The sequence below is a fragment of the Nannobrachium achirus genome (genome assembly GCF_963921795.1).
Source record: "Nannobrachium achirus genome assembly, chromosome: 15".
Taxonomy (NCBI): Eukaryota; Metazoa; Chordata; class Actinopteri; order Myctophiformes; family Myctophidae; genus Nannobrachium; species Nannobrachium achirus.
This window is the reverse complement of record NC_137822.1, coordinates 44,011,981-44,029,141: the sequence shown is the minus strand read 5'-3', so window position 1 is coordinate 44,029,141 and position 17,161 is coordinate 44,011,981. Positions and strand designations below refer to the sequence as shown.

Below are 17,161 nucleotides of genomic sequence, written 5' to 3'. Positions count from 1 at the left end.
CCTTGCATTAAGTGTCAGTAGATGGCGCTCTGGGTTCTGAATGAACCTGTGTTGCCATGTCTACTTATAATAAGCAATTTTTGTCTTAGACAGTGATGTTAATAGGTTTTTAATGTAATGAGTCCCCGGGACCCACGAAGGGTCTTTCGGATGAGTCCCAGGGATATTTTATGGGTCCCACAAAAATTCTACGCGGCATGTCATTTTTGACAAAGTGCAGCATTTAACTTGAATTGGTTATTATATGGTTATGTTCATGTTACGTAGAAATGTGTCTGAAAGAAATGAACCACAATTCCAAATCTTACAATTTTAATACTTCCAAATAGTCATGTGTTTGATTTTTTTTTATACCGAACCGGTAATATCGGATGTTGACCACTTGGGGGCGCAGATAGAAGCTTTTACCAAGTCTTCATAATGAACAGCCACCTGTTATTTTATATACATCGATAATATATGGATCTTCTCAGTGAGATGATGTCTCCTGTTTGTACTGTTACTGCTTCTATGGAATGGGGGAAATGCTCTCTGGCGTGCTTGTGTTTGCTCTGCTGTAAAGAGAACCAGTGGACTGGGTCAAAAACAGTGGATTGGGTTGCTTGTAGATCGGCTACTTTTGTTTTGAACGGTTGATCCTAGAGGGACGTGCCGCCCCTCTATGGATGCGGGAGGGCAAGGCACAGGCGGCCGCGGTAGTCCGCTGCCCCGGCGGACCACCAAAGGGACGGCGCCGCCACGAAAACACTATAATCAATCAAACAGTTAGGCAGCCTTGGCTACATACATACTGTCTCAGATAGCATACATGCTAGGCTAGCTTGCTTCCTCCGTGTTGTAGTTGAGCCAATAAAGGTTATTTGACCATGTTCACCACGACGTTAATCGTCGCTATTGTTGTAAAGACGCAATGAAGACCTGTGTGGCTTCTAACACGTTGTCCAATGTCCACCACCACATCTATAAACAATAGCGCGTGTACTGTATATCCAGTTGTTATTGAATGGAGGGGAAAGGAGGCGGGTCCCTGTCTGAGCAGTGAGCATTGAGCTGCAGTGTAGAGACGTGACGTCACGTTTCTGCGCCGAGCCCTGCCATACACGTCCTGTGGGGGAACCCTTTTTGATGTATCACCTAACACGCTGTGCCACTATGGTCAGAGAGCGGCCCGGTGCTACGCTAAAACTCAGGCACCCATTGAATTCTGTGACCATTCAGTGGCGCACAAAATGGCGTTGTGGATTCAAAACACAGACTGTCGTTAGTTTTATCGTCTGTTTTAAGACTTTCTACGCGGATTTCATTTGTGTTAACGTAGGGTAAAGTAGCATGCCTTCACCCATGAACAATGGTGGCGTCTGTGGACTTTTTAAAATATTTTTTTTTTCGCGACGTGGTAAATTATTTTAACGTGGACTCCAACGGAGGCAATGCGTCCGTGGGACCCAAGGACACTGACGTGAATGCGTCTCTAGGCAACGTGAATGCGTCAGAGACGCGTGACGCGCACGTAATGACGTCACTGCTTAGATAAAAAAATAGTGTAGTTGCTTATTGGGCTTACTTTCTAATATTTTTTAAACCAGTGGTTCCCAAATCTTTTCATATCAAGGACCCCGGATTGCCTGCTTGCCTCCTTTTTCCATACCGCTCCACCTAGCCCCCACCCCTGCTAACCCCCGCCTCCCCATTCTCCCTCTCTGTCCAAGACCTCAGTCAGAAGGAAATGGAACGAAGAAAAAGTCCTGCTGCTGACAACATGATGCTTTATTTATTTATTTATTTTTAGTTAGACTACTTTTTAGATTTTGATTATTATTATGACAAAACACTTTTTGTCATAATCAATTTCGGCCGCGATGCGACGCATTTTGCACTCGGAACAAAATGAAATGAAGCAAAACACGGCGCTCACTAACAAGGGGAAAGAGAGGCGCTTCTCTGTGAAAACAATTACAAATAGAACATAATTAAGCGGCGATAAAGATAACTATATCGATAATTAACAACAACTGCCGTCTACTGCCGTCCTGTTGTCCTGCTGTTGACAACATGACGCTTTATTTACTAGTTACTTTTTAGATTTTGATTATTAGTCTATTATAAAACACTAAAGTCATAAGCTAATCAATTTCGGCCGCGATGCGCACTGCATGATGCCATCACCCTCTTTAGTTGAGAATTTGTTTTTAAAACGCTATTTTTACCCGGTGGGAATGACGCTATAAAATAGCCATGTTGTCATTTTATTGCTATTACAGTACACATTTGTTATTTTCTATTGTGCTGTGATCAATTGCATGTCTATAATGTAAAACTCACACGTGTGCGCTGTGGACTGGGACGGTGGGACAGAGGAGGGAGAGCAGGGAGGCGGGGGTGGGGGCTAGCGGGGGTGGGGGCTAGGTGGAGCGGTATGGTAAAAGGAGGCACGCGGATTGCCTAGTTGCTTCTGTGAATGGCTTATTTCTTTGGCAAAATCTGGCAACAGACAATTCCCTGTCACTTCCTTACTTGGGAGGAAGTGAAAAGATGTTTTTTTGAGCACACAGAGAAAAACACTCTAGCGCCCTCTGTTATAGGCAATGGCAGCCTCTCTAGAGAGGGCCAGGAATAAGGTGACGTCATCTCTTATTTCATCCATCAATCAATCCATCCATGTGTGTGTACAAAAATCTAGCGGATCTACAAGCTCACAAGGTTGAATTTATGTCATGTTGTCAGTATTTTAGCAAAAGGCAATTTAGCAAAAATGGTTGAATCCATTGGAAATTGTAATTGGAAATTCTCTGTATGACCCCCCCCCCCCCTCTCTTTCTCCAGAGTCAGTAAGGTTGGTGAATGGCACTGGTTTGTGTTCAGGCAGAGTGGAGGTGAAGTCTGATCAGTCGTGGGTCTCAGTGTGTGAAGGTGACTTTGACCAGCAGGATGCAGAGGTGGTCTGTAGGGAGCTTGGCTGTGGGGCCCCTTCAGTCCTCCAGGGGGCGCTCTATGGGGAGGCTAATGCTCCGATGTGTACCAAAGAGTTCCAGTGTGAAGGTAGTGAGTCTGCTCTCCTGGACTGTAGAACCTCAGACTCAACTAGAAACACCTGCTCACCTGACAAGACTGTTGGACTCACCTGCTCAGGTAAAAGGGTTAAACTACACTATAGATTTGGGTTATTATTTCACTATCAAATAGAGATGTTCCAATGACGTTTTCTAATTTTTTATTTATTTTTTGCTCCCGATCCGATCCTAATAATTCAATTTGAGTATCTGCCGATTGCGATTTTTCCGGATCCGATCTTTTGGCAATGCAATAACAAAAAAATAATCGTATTCATTATAAGAAAATTCATATATTTCTCTACTGGTTCCAATCTTTTGAAAATCACCCTGATCACCCGATCCGATCGGGACATCTCTACTACTATCAAAGTAATTTGCCATTTTACTGTTTATTCCCTGGTCTTCTGTACAGAGCCTGATGATATCAGGTTGGTGGGAGGAACCAGTCGCTGTACTGGTTTTGTGGAGATCAAATACAGAGGAGAGTGGCACGGAATGATCCACTCTGACCACTGGACTGACAACAGGAAGCCGGAGGCAGCATCTGTAATGTGTAGACAGCTGGGCTGTGGCTTTGCTGTTTACAGAAAAGACTTGAGATGGTTAGAACATCTGCCACGTGAAGATAAATGGCTGATTATGAATTCCTGTGTTGGATCTGAATCTTCTCTGAGGGAGTGTGCAACATATTTGAGCGGTAGTGCTACGAGTAAACTAGAGCTGACCTGTTCAGGTAAAAAAGGTTTTAAACAATGACAGCAATATTTTAGGCTTTCATTTTATCTATCTGTCTGTCTCTGTGTACAGTATATTTGTCTTTCTACCACTTTTTGTGGTCACATGTTCAGATACTGGATTCTGATTGGCTTAAAACAGTGGTAAATCTGTCAACAACCTTGAGTTGGCTCATGGACACCGCCCACTGTTGTGTTGCAGTTGTAACATTTCCAATAACCTTGCAAGTTCCAACTTTGTTTTCTTTAATTTAAGTGGTAGAAAAGCAATTTACCATTTGAGGGTTGTGGGTTGTTGGCTGATTTACCACTGTATCAGGGTTGTTTGGCACTCGGCTTGGCCTTAAAGGCTTACTTCTAAAGGGGAAAACACATCGAACGCGGAGGCGGCGCGGAGGCGGCGCGGAAGCGGTGTGGAGGCGGTGCGGAGGCGGCGCGGAAGCGGCGCGGAAGCGGCGCGTCAAAACATACGGCCCCATTATTTTCAATGAACTAACCCACACCGGCGGCGCCAGACGCGCGCAGCCGCAGGTCTGCCACCTCGCCTGCCGCGTCGATACGCCGCTGTTCTATTTTTCCAGCGTTGCTGCGCGGTGAACATGTTCTCCAATGGTTCAATGGATGTGCTGTGTGGCAGCGCGCCGCATCCAGTTGGGCTTACCGCGCGGCACTTCACGTGCGTCGATACCGCAATGCAACGCTGCGCAGCCGCCCGCGTCCAGTGTGTGCTCCCCTTTGGTCCTCATGCGTATATGTGCTTGATGATGACAATGATAATGATAATGGTGATGATGATCAGCATTGTTCATCATTATTGTTTTTTCACACTTTTAGAGCATATCTGTAGTGATAATATGGCCATAACTGAGTATTATGACAAGACAATTACAGCCTTAAGTCCAGCCCCTCTGTCAATCAATTTACCTGGCTTACCTCCTGTTCTCCTCCTGTTATTTACACATCTGACGTTTCAGCCACAGTCGTCTGTTTTGTTACAGATTTCCTGTTGAAGCCAAACATCACCCTCCTCTTCCCCTCCGTGAACGGGGTTTCCAAGGGCGAGCAGCAGGGGCTGCAGGTGTTGGAGGGTTCCAACTTCACCATCAGGTGCTCCGCCCAGCCACAGTACCCAAAAGGCTTCTTCTACGTGGTTCACGAGACGCACGAAACCGAGCTGCAGCCAGCAGACGATCCTGTGTACTCTGTTGACTTCCCGTTTACTCTGGCAGACCACACCCACCAAGGAAACTACACGTGTGTTTATCACATCGTTTATAATGGCGAGCACAGATTGTCCTCTCACAGCGAGGTCCTCTCTCTCACCGTCACAGCCGGGTGAATTAAAGGTTTCAAGTCACAACATGAAAGTCAGTCAAAGAAACAAACATGAATTCAGTCAGTTTTAGGGGAATTAAATAGAATTGAGCATTTTGATTGAGAGACGATCTTTTAGTGAGCGAGTCCTTGTATGATTTAGTTGTGATACTCAATCCCAACCAAACATATCTCTCATAGCCTCTAGTTTTCACATTTAAATAATATTCATTGTGGGCCTTATTGTCTGACTGCTGTTTACATTTCTGACTAATAAAGTATTCAATCAATCAATACTGTTGTCGTTGGTTACCACAAACAGAAACAATTCAATTACAGGAAATTGACAGTTATTTCCAAAAAGAATAGGCTATGATGAAAGCTTCTAACTGATGAATTACTCACATTACAGTAAAGTTGAAACCTGAACCTGGTGAGTTGCCCTTTATACTGTCTCTGGATGCCCCACCTCCACCACAACCACCTCTGTCTGTCTGTAGTAATAGTATTATAGCTGATATTTGAGTGAAACTATCTGTTCTATCCATTCTAATTCTATGCCTCTCTTGTTTGGCCAAGTTAACGGTACACAATCAGCTCTCTGCTGCCCTCTGTTGTTGACAGAGAGACCAAGTGATTATTTTTCATAGAAAGGTCAAGGAATATGATTGTAGTTATTATTGTAGTAATAATTATCTTTCATGATATGTATTTGTGTATTATTTTGTATCACATCTCAGAGGAACCTACAGTTTGTTTGCTTCCATAAGCACTTTATTTTGAAATATGACTTGATGTCTTGATGCAACTATGGAAGGAGACTCAGCAGATTCTGAGCCCTGTGTACAAGGAATGTGTACAAGGATTCACTGCCTTATTTTGTGCTTTAACTATTGAACAATAGCAGATATGCAAGCTTGTAGATCTGCTATTTTTGATTCTGAAAATGTGTCTTTTTAAGTCTGTCAGTGGTGCTCAAAACTTTTCATGTGAAGGACCCCTAAAAGTACACGTATTTGGCAGCGGACCCCCATCTCAATGTTTGTTTAAATACACATATTCAAAGATTTGCACACATTTTCATGGTTTTTCAAAAATAGCAGATCTACAAGCTCTCAGAGGGCGGCGAGCTTAAAGGTGGTCATATGATGGTCAAAGGTGGTCATGTGATGCATGTTGCATCACATGACCAGTTGTAGCATGCTGAAATACTACAATATCTAAAAACACAGATTGAACACAAATAGCTATTTTGTTGATCGTGTCCCAAACAACAATAAAATAAGATCTGGTTGTCCCAGAGGTGAAGTGGTCCTTTAAGCATAAAATAGCGAAGGCCTCTCCACCTTGGGCCCTAGTAACTCAGTCCCACTTCCCCCCCCTTGTGACACCCCTGTTTGGGAGGGAGGCTGTGGAGGAATAGCCTATCAGGACACAGTGTCACAGTGCAAGGCTTCAGCAGAGCCAGGAGCAGACAGACTGTGGCTGCAGGCTGATCTGTGGAGCTTCAGAACAGACAGCAGGATGAAGATGGTGGTGTGGCTGAGTGTGGCCTCTCTGCTGCTAACCATGGAGCTGCATTGTAAGTAGACCTGATAATCCATGAGAAGAAACCTCCTGACACCATGTGAGGCTGGCTGCTCTGACAACTAGGACATGTTTAGAGCTACAGTACAGGGATGGTCAGTTTGGGACAGGGTCTGCATTCTGCTCATGGATTCAGTCTGTTTCAGATCATGTTAGTGAACTGTAACGGTCTCTTATTGTAGTTAATGTTAGTTTATGTGTCACATAGACAGTGAACATAGTTTGTTTTTTGCCTAAGCAGAAAGTCAGCAGCGATGATGACATATTATTGATCTGGTTCAGATCCTGGATTAATCATTAAGGTATATACTGTGTCCTGAATGCACCCCCACCCCCTCATATCTATCTCTCTCTCTCTCTCTCTCTCTCTCTCTCTCTCTCTCTCTCTCTCTCTCTCTCTCTCTCTCTCTTTCTCAAAGAGTCTTTAGTAAAGGTTACTGTAATACAATTGTGCTTCTGCTCTGAACCACTACAGTACACGATTACATCTAATTAATTTCATGTTTCTCTCCAGCTCTGCAGGTTGAACCAACTCTCCACACATCAGGTAAACAAACATGAATGAATTCAATAAACATTATACGTTGTAACCTAAAACGTTTTTCTTCTAATCAAAATACCTTTCATTCTATTGCAAAGTTAATTCCATCGACAACATTCTGTTCTCCTGGACTGTACAGAAACTGTAGGTTGAGTCGACTTGACTTATACTATTTAGTCAACTAAAACTTGACTAGAACTAGAACATTTTAGATTACAAAAATATGACTGAAACAAGATGAAATTGTATTCAAAAACTATGACTAATACTTGCTCTTAGAGCAGCTCAAAGGCCCAGATCACCACTGGGACAACCAGATCTTATTTTATTGTTGTTTGGGACACGATCAACACTTTTTTTGATTTGTTGTGTTCAATCTGTGTTTTTAGATATTTTAGTATTTCAGCATGAATGATGATGCATTTTTTTGCATCATATGATGCATCATGCTGCATCATATGATGCAAAATGCATCACTAGTCACTATAGGAAGAATACTGTTGTTTACATTTCTTTCCTTTTGAAATGCTCCCAGACCGAAATACCGAGCTGTTGGCTACGTGTTCTCTATTGTGTACTCTGGCGCTCGTCGTCTCACCCCTCGCTGCTCTTGCCCCGTCCTCACAGACCCCGCTGGGTAACACCAAAACAGCTGTCTCTCATTCACCGTTCTGTTCCATTAGACATGACATAAGACTGCTCTCTTGTGCCTCCCAGAGTCTGTTTAACAAAATCACATCCCCATAGTGAAACAACACCAGGAAAATGCGATCATATTATTATGGAAATTACGGTTATTTCTTACCGGTCGGCTAACCGGTTAACCTGCATTAACCCTATTCCAAACTCATGTGGCTTTATGTTTTGCCACTCAGGCGCTGTTCAGACGACAGTTTCCAAGAGAAAACACAAAAATAAAATGTCAAATATGCCTTCCGTTAAAAAGACAATGGCATTTTCGGGGATTGAAAACGCAACAAAGTGGAATGTAATTCTTTGAACTCGCTCTTTCTCGCGTCTCCATCTGTGCAGCCACGTTACCATGGTGAACGTAAACGAAGAAGTGGAATCGTCTATCTGTGTGTCACCGCCACCTAGTGACATGGCATGCACACTACATTGTTTTATAATATAGTTGCATGTCTGTCTGAACACTGTATTGAATGTGAGAAGGAAACAACATTTTGCTGTTTTCTCCGTTGTCGAGTAAACGTTGCCTAGTCTGTCCATGGTGCTGATACTGAGTGTGTATTGTTTCTGTGCAGAGTACGATTTCAGGTTGGTGAGACCACGTAGTGGTGAGAGAACAAGCCACTCCTGTAAGGGTCTTCTGGAGATGAGACACCAGGGAGAGTGGAGGAAGGTGGATCACTGGTCTAAAGGCATGAACCTGATGGCGTTGTCTGTGGTGTGCAGACAGCTGGACTGTGGTAATGCTCTGGCAGAACGCCAGTGGGTTGAATGGGGGGTCACGGAACACGTATGGTATATTGAATCTCCTTGTGTTGGAAATGACTCTTTGCTGAGAGACTGTGGAACAACAGAGTCTAGAGAGCGCCCCCAGACCCTGTATGTGACCTGCTCAGGTAACAAATCATATTCTAAAATGTATATAATAGATGTGTACGTTGGTCCGAACACCGTAAGCAGGTTAGCTACTCACCAGCATCAGTTTGACTGAGGTTAGGGTTAGGGTTACGGTTAGGTTTAGCCATAGTTTTACTGAGGTTAGACAATGTTATCACATACACACACACATTGAATCCACAGCGAATTTTTATTGGAAGTTCTCTGTATGACCCAACCTCTCTCTCTCTCTCTCTCTCTCTCTCTCTCTCTCTCTCTCTCTCTCTCTCTCTCTCTCTCTCTCTCTCTCTCTTTCTCTCTCTCCAGAGTCAGTGAGGTTGGTGAATGGCACTGGTTTGTGTTCAGGCAGAGTGGAGGTGAAGTCTGATGATCAGTCATGGGTCTCAGTGTGTGAAGGTGACTTTGACCAGCAGGATGCAGAGGTGGTCTGTAGGGAGCTTGGCTGTGGGGCCCCTTCAGTCCTCCAGGGGGCGCTCTATGGGGAGGTGAATGCTCCGATGTGTACCAAAGAGTTCCAGTGTGAAGGCAGTGAGTCTGTTCTCCTGGACTGTAGAACCTCAAACTCAACTAGAAACAGCTGCTTACCTGACAAGACTGTTGGACTCACCTGCTCAGGTAAACGACAAACTACACTAAAGGTTTAGATTATTATTTCAGTATAGATGTCCCAATCACGTTATTTTGCTCCCAATACAATTCCGATCATTTGATTTTGAGTTTTCCAGATTTTCCAGATCTGATCTTTTGGCAATGCAATAAGAAAAAAAACTCATTCATTATAAGAAAATCCAGATATTTTTCTCACGGTTTCCGATCTTTTGAAAATCAACCTGATCAACCAATCACCGGATCCGATCGGGACATCCCTACTATCAAAGTTATTTGCCATTTTACCGTTTATTCTCTGGTCTTCTGTACAGAGCCTGATGATATCAGGTTGGTGGGAGGAACCAGTCGCTGCACTGGTTTCGTGGAGATCAAACACGAAGGAGCGTGGCACGGAATGATCCACTCTTACCACTGGACTGACAACAGGAAGCAGGAGGCAGCATCTGTAATGTGTAGACAGCTGGGCTGTGGCTTTGCTGTTTACAGAAAAGACTTGAGATGGGGATTAGAACATCTGCCACGTGAAGATAAATGGCTGATTATGAATTCCTGTGTTGGATCTGAATCTTCTCTGAGGGAGTGTGCAACATTTCTGGATGGTAGTGCTAGAGATAAACTAGAGCTGACCTGTTCAGGTAAAAAAAAGGTTTTAAACAATGACAGCAATATTTTAGGCTTTCATTGAATATATCTGTCTGTCTGTGTACAGTATATTCGTCTTTCTACCACTTTTTGTGGTCACATGTTCAGATACTGGATTCTGATTGGCTTAAAACAGTGGTAAATCAGTCAACAACCTTGAGTTGGCTCATGGACCCCGCCCACTGTTGTGTTGCAGATGTAACATTTCCAATAACCTTGCAAGTTACAACTGTGTTTTCTTTCATTTATATGGTAGAAGTGGTAGAAAAGCAATTTACCATTCGAGGGTTGTGGGTTGTTGGCTGATTTACCACTGTTTCAGGGTTGTTTGGCACTCGGCTTGGCCTTAAAGGCTTACTTCTAAGTCCTCATGCGTATATGTGCATGATGATGACAATGATAATGATAATGGTGATGATGATCAGCATTGTTCATCATCATTATTGTTTTTTTTCACACTTTTAGAGCATATCTGTAGTGATAATATGGCCATAACTAACTGTACCTGTGTTTGAGTATTATGACAAGACAATTACAGCCTTAAGTCCAGCCCCCTAATAATTGTGCCTCTGTCAATCAACTTCAACCACTTCAACTTCAGCTGCTCCCCGCGAGCCACTGGTTTGCGTGGCTTCCCCCGCCTCCCCGTTCGTCCTTTGCGCACAGCAGAGCCAGTGTGTTGTGTTGGCTTACCTCCTGTCAGCCACAGTCGCCTCTGTCTTGTTACAGATTTCCTGTTGAAGCCAAACATCACCCTCCTCTTCCCCTCCGTGAACGGGGTTTCCAAGGGCGAGCAGCAGGGGCTGCAGGTGTTGGAGGGTTCCAACTTCACCATCAGGTGCTCCGCCCAGCCACAGTACCCAAAAGGTTACTTCTCCTTGGTTCACGCAACGCACGAAACCGAGCTGCAGCCAGCTGACGATCCCCTGTACTCTGTTGACTTCCCGTTTACTCTGGCAGACCACACCCACCAAGGAAACTACACGTGTGTTTATCACATCGTTTATAAACGCAAGCACAACTTGTCCTCTCACAGCGAGGTCCTCTCTCTCACCGTCACAGAGCCAGGTGAATGAACGTTTAAGACCTGAGGAACTGATTCTAAAAATGTTTTCTAAATCCTAAAAAAAAAAAAATCTGAAAAACCTATGTTTCTAGATTCTAAATTTAAACCCTGTGATGGTCCTCAACATGGCCGGTGTAAGACTGCATGCATTTGAAACCTATGAATTGTCTCTTGTGCAGAGTCTTACGATTTCAGGTTGGTGAAACCACGTAGTGAGAGAACAAGTCACTCCTGTAAAGGCATTCTGGAGATGAGACACCAGGGAGAGTGGAGGAAGGTGGATCACTCTTCTAAAGGCATGAACCTGATGGCGTTGTCTGTGGTGTGCAGACGGCTGGACTGTGGTAATGCTCTGGCAGAACGCCTGTGGGTTGAATGGGGGGTTGTGGAACGTGTGTGGAACATTGAATCTCCCTGCGTTGGAAATGACTCTGTGTCGAGGGACTGTGGAACAACAAAGTCTAGAGACTCCCGTAACACCATGCACGTGACCTGTTCAGGTAACAAACCATATTCTAAAATGTATTCACCTTATTCCTGGCCCCGCCCCCGGCTTCCTGTTCATATCCTGAAAAAGGCTGAAAAACATCATTTGGTTTCCTGTGTCCTTGCATTAAGTGTCAGTAGATGGTAGCCTGACACTCAGCCTGAATTGACATTTCGTTTCACTTCATTATTCAGTCTGAACTCAGTTCCGCCTACGGCTTTTGCGGGGATGGGCGTTGCCAAAATGAGGCACTGTTCAGCGATTGGTTCACCGACCAACACATGACATAGTGTTGTTATGTGTGCCTGGCTGGCTAGTGGCTAACCTGTTGCTTGATAGTGCTACTTGCTAACCAAAGAAACAGTCAGAATAGGAGCACTACGAACTAGTAATCAAACACAACATAACATGCCTGCTACTGGTGTTTCATAGCATTTTACCGCAACACGATGTGCGGTACAGTACGGCGGCGGCGCTGGTGTACTTGGAAACACACATGAGTTCTGGGAAACCCCCACCCACGCTGGTCACAAGACGCTGATTCACGACGCTGATTCGCCCTTTTGGATTTTCAACCGAGGCAGGCCTCATTGAGAGCGATTCTAGACCTGAATCGCCGGAAGAAAAAAAATGTAAGGGGTGTGGCTAGCGATTCAGGGTCTGGAACTAGGCTAAGTAGATGGCACTCTGGGTTATGAATGAACCTGTGTTGCCATGTCTACTTATAATAAGCAATTTGTGTCTTAAAAAAAATAGTGTAGTTGCTTATTGGGCTTACTTTCTCATATTTTTTAAACCAGTGGTTCCCAAATCTTTTCATATCAAGGACCCCAGATTGCCTATAGTTGCTTCTGTGAATGGCTTATTTCTTTGGCAAAATCTGGCAACAGACAATTCCCTGTCACTTCCTTACTTGGGAGGAAGTGAAAATATGTTTTTTGAGCACACAGAGAAAAACACTCTAGCGCCCTCTGTTATAGGCAATGGCAGCCTCCCTAGAGACGGCCAGGAATAAGGTGATGTCATCTCTTATTTCATCCATCAATCAATCCATCCATGTGTGTGTACGAAAATCTAGCGGATCTACAAGCTCACAAGGTTGAATTTATGTCATGTTGTCAGTATTTTAGCAAAAGGCAATTTAGCAAAAATGGTTGAATCCATTGGAAATTGTAATTGGAAATTCTCTGTATGACACCCCCCCCCCCCCCCTCTCTTTCTCCAGAGTCAGTGAGGTTGGTGAATGGCACTGGTTTGTGTTCAGGCAGAGTGGAGGTGAAGTCTGATCAGCCGTGGGTCTCAGTGTGTGAAGGTGACTTTGACCAGCAGGATGCAGAGGTGGTCTGTAGGGAGCTTGGCTGTGGGGCCCCTTCAGTCCTCCAGGGGGCGCTCTTTCGGGAGGCTAATGCTCCGATGTGTACCAAAGAGTTCCAGTGTGAAGGCAGTGAGTCTGCTCTCCTGGACTGTAGAACCTCAGACTCAACTAGAAACACCTGCTCACCTGACAAGACTGTTGGACTCACCTGCTCAGGTAAAAGGGTTAAACTACACTATAGATTTGGGTTATTATTTCACTATCAAATAGAGATGTTCCAATGACGTTATCTATTTTTTTTATTATTATAATTTTTTTGCTCCCGATCCGATCCTAATAATCCAATTTGAGTATCTGCCGATTGCGATTTTTCCGGATCCGATCTTTTGGCAATGCAATAAAAATAAAAAATCGTATTCATTATAAGAAAATTCATATATTTCTCTTCTGGTTCCAATCTTTTGAAAATCACCCTGATCACACAATCCGATCGGGACATCTCTACTATACTATCAAAGTAATTTGCCATTTTACTGTTTATTCCCTGGTCTTCTGTACAGAGCCTGATGATATCAGGTTGGTGGGCGGAACCAGTCGCTGTACTGGTTTCGTGGAGATCAAATACAGAGGAGAGTGGCACGGAATGATCCACTCTGACCACTGGACTGACAACAGGAAGCCGGAGGCAGCATCTGTAATGTGTAGACAGCTGGGCTGTGGCTTTGCTGTTTACAGAAAAGACTTGAGATGGTTAGAACATCTGCCACGTGAAGATAAATGGCTGATTATGAATTCCTGTGTTGGATCTGAATCTTCTCTGAGGGAGTGTGCAACATATTTGAGCGGTAGTGCTAGAGATAAACTAGAGCTGACCTGTTCAGGTAAAAACAATGACAGCAATCTTTTAGGCTTTCATTGAATATATCTGTCTGTCTCTGAATACAGTATATTTGTCTTTCTACCACTTTTTGTGGTCACATGTTCAGATACTGGATTCTGATTGGCTTAAAACAGTGGTAAATCTGTCAACAACCTTGAGTTGGCTCATGGACCCCGCCCACTGTTGTGTTGCAGTTGTAAGATTTCCAATAACCTTGCAAGTTCCAACTTTGTTTTCTTTCATTTATATGGTAGAAGTGGTAGAAAAGCAATTTACCATTCGAGGGTTTTGGGTTGTTGGCTGATTTACCACTGTTTCAGGGTTGTTTGGCACTCGGCTTGGCCGTAAAGGCTTACTTCTAAAGGGGAAAACACATCGAACGCGGAGGCGGCGCGGAGGCGGCGCGGAGGCGGCGCGGTAGCGGCGCGTCAAAACATACGGCGCCATTATTTTCAATGAACTAACCCACACCGGTCAGGTCTGCCACCTTGCCTGCCGCGCCGATAGGCCGCTGTTCTATTTTTCCAGCGTTGCTGCGCGGTGAACATGTTCTCCAATGGTTCAATGGATGTGCTGTGTGGCAGCGCGCCGCATCCAGTTGGGCTTACCGCGCGGCACTTCACGTGCGTCGATACCGCAATGCAACGCTGCGCAGCCGCCCGCGTCCAGTGCGTGCTCCCCTTTGGTCCTCATGCGTATATGTGCATGATGATGACAATGATAATGTTGATGATGATCAGCATTGTTCATCATTATTGTTTTTTCACACTTTTAGAGCATATCTGTAGTGATAATATAGCCATAACTAACTGTACCTGTGTTTGAGTATTATGACAAGACAATTACAGCGTTAAGTCCAGCCCCCTAATAATTGTGCCTCTGTCAATCAACTTACCTGGCTTACCTCCTGTTCTCCTCCTGTTATTTACACATCTGACGTTTTCAGCCACAGTCGCCTCTGTCTTGTTACAGATTTCCTGTTGAAGCCAAACATCACCCTCCTCTTCCCCTCCGTGAACGGGGTTTCCAAGGGCGAGCAGCAGGGGCTGCAGGTGTTGGAGGGTTCCAACTTCACCATCAGGTGCTCCGCCCAGCCACAGCACCCAAAGGGCTTCTTCTACGTGGTTCACGAGACGCACGAAACCGAGATGGAGCCAGCAGACGATCCCCTGTACTCTGTTGACTTCCCGTTTACTCTGGCAGACCACACCCACCAAGGAAACTACACGTGTGTTTATCACATCGTTTATAATGGCGAGCACAGATTGTACTCTCACAGCGAGGTGCTCTCTCTCACCGTCATTAGACGGGTGAATTAAAGGTTTCAAGTCACAACATGAAAGTCAGTCAAAGAAGCAAGAAACAGGAATTCAGTCAGTTTTAGGTGAATTAAATTGAATTGAGCATTTTGATTGAGAGCAGAGCTTTTAGTGAGCGAGTCCTTGTATGATTCAGTTGTGATACTCAATCCCAACCAAACATATCTCTCATAGCCTCTAGTTTTCACATTTAAATAATATTCATTGTGGGCCTTATTGTCTGACTGCTGTTTACATTTCTGACTAATAAAGTATTCAATCAATCAATACTGTTGTCGTTGGTTACCACAAACAGAAACAATTCAATTACAGGAAATTGACAGTTATTTCCAAAAAAGAATAGGCTATGATATAGCTTCTAACTGATGAATTACTCACATTACAGTAAAGTTGAAACCTGAACCTGGTGATTTGCTCTTTATACTGTCTCTGGATGCCCCACCTCCACCACAACCACCTCTGTCTGTCTGTAGTAATAGTATTATAGCTGATATTTGAGTGAAACTATCTGTTCTATCCATTCTAATTCTATGCCTCTCTTGTTTGGCCAAGTTAACGGTACACAATCAGCTCTCTGCTGCCCTCTGTTGTTGACAGAGAGGCCAAGTGATTATTTTTCATAGAAAGGTCCACGAATATGATTGTAGTTATTATTGTAGTAATAATTATCTTTCGTGATATGTATTTGTGTATTATTTTGTATCACATCTCAGAGGAACCTACAGTTTGTTTGCTTCCATAAGCACTTTATTTTGAAATATGACTTGATGTCTTGACGCAACTATGGAAGGAGACTCAGCAGATTCTGAGCCCTGTGTACAAGGAATGTGTACAAGGATTCACTGCCTTATTTTGTGCTTTAACTATTGAACAATAGCAGATATGCAAGCTTGTAGATCTGCTATTTTTGATTCTGAAAATGTGTCTTTTTAAGTCTGTCAGTGGTGCTCAAAACTTTTCATGTGAAGGACCCCTAAAAGTACACGTATTTGGCAGCGGACCCCATCTCAATGTTTGTTTAAATACACATATTCAAAGATTTGCACACATTTTCATGGTTTTTCAAAAATAGCAGATCTACAAGCTCTCAGAGGGCGGCGAGCTTAAAGGACAACTCCGCCCAAAATCACTTCTAGGTTCATTTTCCTACTTATATTGATCCAAAATTACCGTCCATGGGGTTTATTAGGCACAAATGCTCCTGTTGTCCAGTTTCCCCAGCAGCACCCAGCAGCTCTCATAGCATGGAGTGGAGACTATAAGCCTATTGCTTTTACACTATTTGTTGTGGTCAAAAGTGTTTTCATTTTTCATGAATGTGTTACTAGTTGTCATTACAAACACATCCATGTCATTGTTGTCCCACACAAGCCATCACACTCTGCTAAATAGATGTTGTGCTTTTATGGGTTTTGCCAAGTCCCGGAAAAGATGCCCTGTGATAGGCCAGTGCAGTCACTTTGATTGGCACTTGTGCCAAATGCTCACCCCAAAACATTATTTATGAGATTGTGGTGGCTTGTGTGGGACAACCAAGGCATGGATGTGTTTGTAATGACAACTAGTAACACATTCATGAAAAAAGAAAATCACTTTTGAACACAACAAATAGTGTAAAAGCGATAGGCTTATAAACTCCACTCTATGCTATGAGAGCTGCTGGGTTCTGCTGGGGAAACTGGACAACAGGGGCATTTGTGCCTAATAGACCCCATGGACAGTCTTTTGGGATCAATATAAGTAGGAAAATGAGCCTAGAAGTGATTTAGGGCGGAGTTGTCCTTTAAAGGTGGTCATATGATGGTCAAAGGTGGTCATGTGATGCATGTTGCATCACATGACCAGTTGTAGCATGCTGAAATACTACAATATCTAAAAACACAGATTGAACACAAATAGCTCTTTTGTTGATCGTGTCCCAAACAACAATAAAATAAGATCTGGTTGTCCCAGAGGTGAAGTGGTCCTTTAAGCATAAAATAGCGAAGGCCTCTCCACCTTGGGCCCTAGTAACTCAGTCCCACTTT

The 17,161-nt window shown here is 43.9% G+C and overlaps 2 protein-coding genes across 2 annotated transcripts in view; both read left to right on the top strand.

Annotated features, from left to right (window-relative positions):
- Nucleotides 1-5,387, top strand: part of LOC308300010 (scavenger receptor cysteine-rich type 1 protein M130-like) — a 34,170-nt gene extending 28,783 nt beyond the window's left edge. Inside the window, exons 12-14 of the mRNA XM_080743780.1 lie at nucleotides 2,824-3,129; nucleotides 3,466-3,786; nucleotides 4,786-5,387. Of these exons, the coding sequence (XP_080599906.1) occupies nucleotides 2,824-3,129; nucleotides 3,466-3,786; nucleotides 4,786-5,126 (968 nt within the window). The 3' untranslated portion in view covers nucleotides 5,127-5,387. The remainder of the gene's footprint in view (nucleotides 1-2,823; nucleotides 3,130-3,465; nucleotides 3,787-4,785) is intronic.
- Nucleotides 5,388-6,484: 1,097 nt separating this feature from the next.
- Nucleotides 6,485-15,391, top strand: LOC308300011 (scavenger receptor cysteine-rich type 1 protein M160-like). The gene is made up of 10 exons (XM_080743781.1): nucleotides 6,485-6,683; nucleotides 7,203-7,235; nucleotides 8,495-8,815; nucleotides 9,123-9,431; nucleotides 9,737-10,060; nucleotides 10,797-11,135; nucleotides 11,313-11,633; nucleotides 12,846-13,151; nucleotides 13,496-13,816; nucleotides 14,788-15,391. Exons 1-10 carry the CDS (start codon nucleotides 6,626-6,628, stop codon nucleotides 15,132-15,134), a joined length of 2,679 nt encoding a protein of 892 aa, XP_080599907.1. The 5' UTR covers nucleotides 6,485-6,625; the 3' UTR covers nucleotides 15,135-15,391.
- Nucleotides 15,392-17,161: the final 1,770 nt, after the last annotated feature.

Coding starts and splice junctions, on each gene's coding strand:
- LOC308300011 (XM_080743781.1), top strand. CDS start 6,626: ATGAAGATGGTGGTGTGGCTGAGTGTGGCCTCTCTGCTGCTAACCATG. Junction 11,136..11,312: donor TCTCACCGTCACAGAGCCAG/GTGAATGAACGT, acceptor TCTCTTGTGCAG/AGTCTTACGATTTCAGGTTG. Junction 13,152..13,495: donor TGTTGGACTCACCTGCTCAG/GTAAAAGGGTTA, acceptor TCTTCTGTACAG/AGCCTGATGATATCAGGTTG.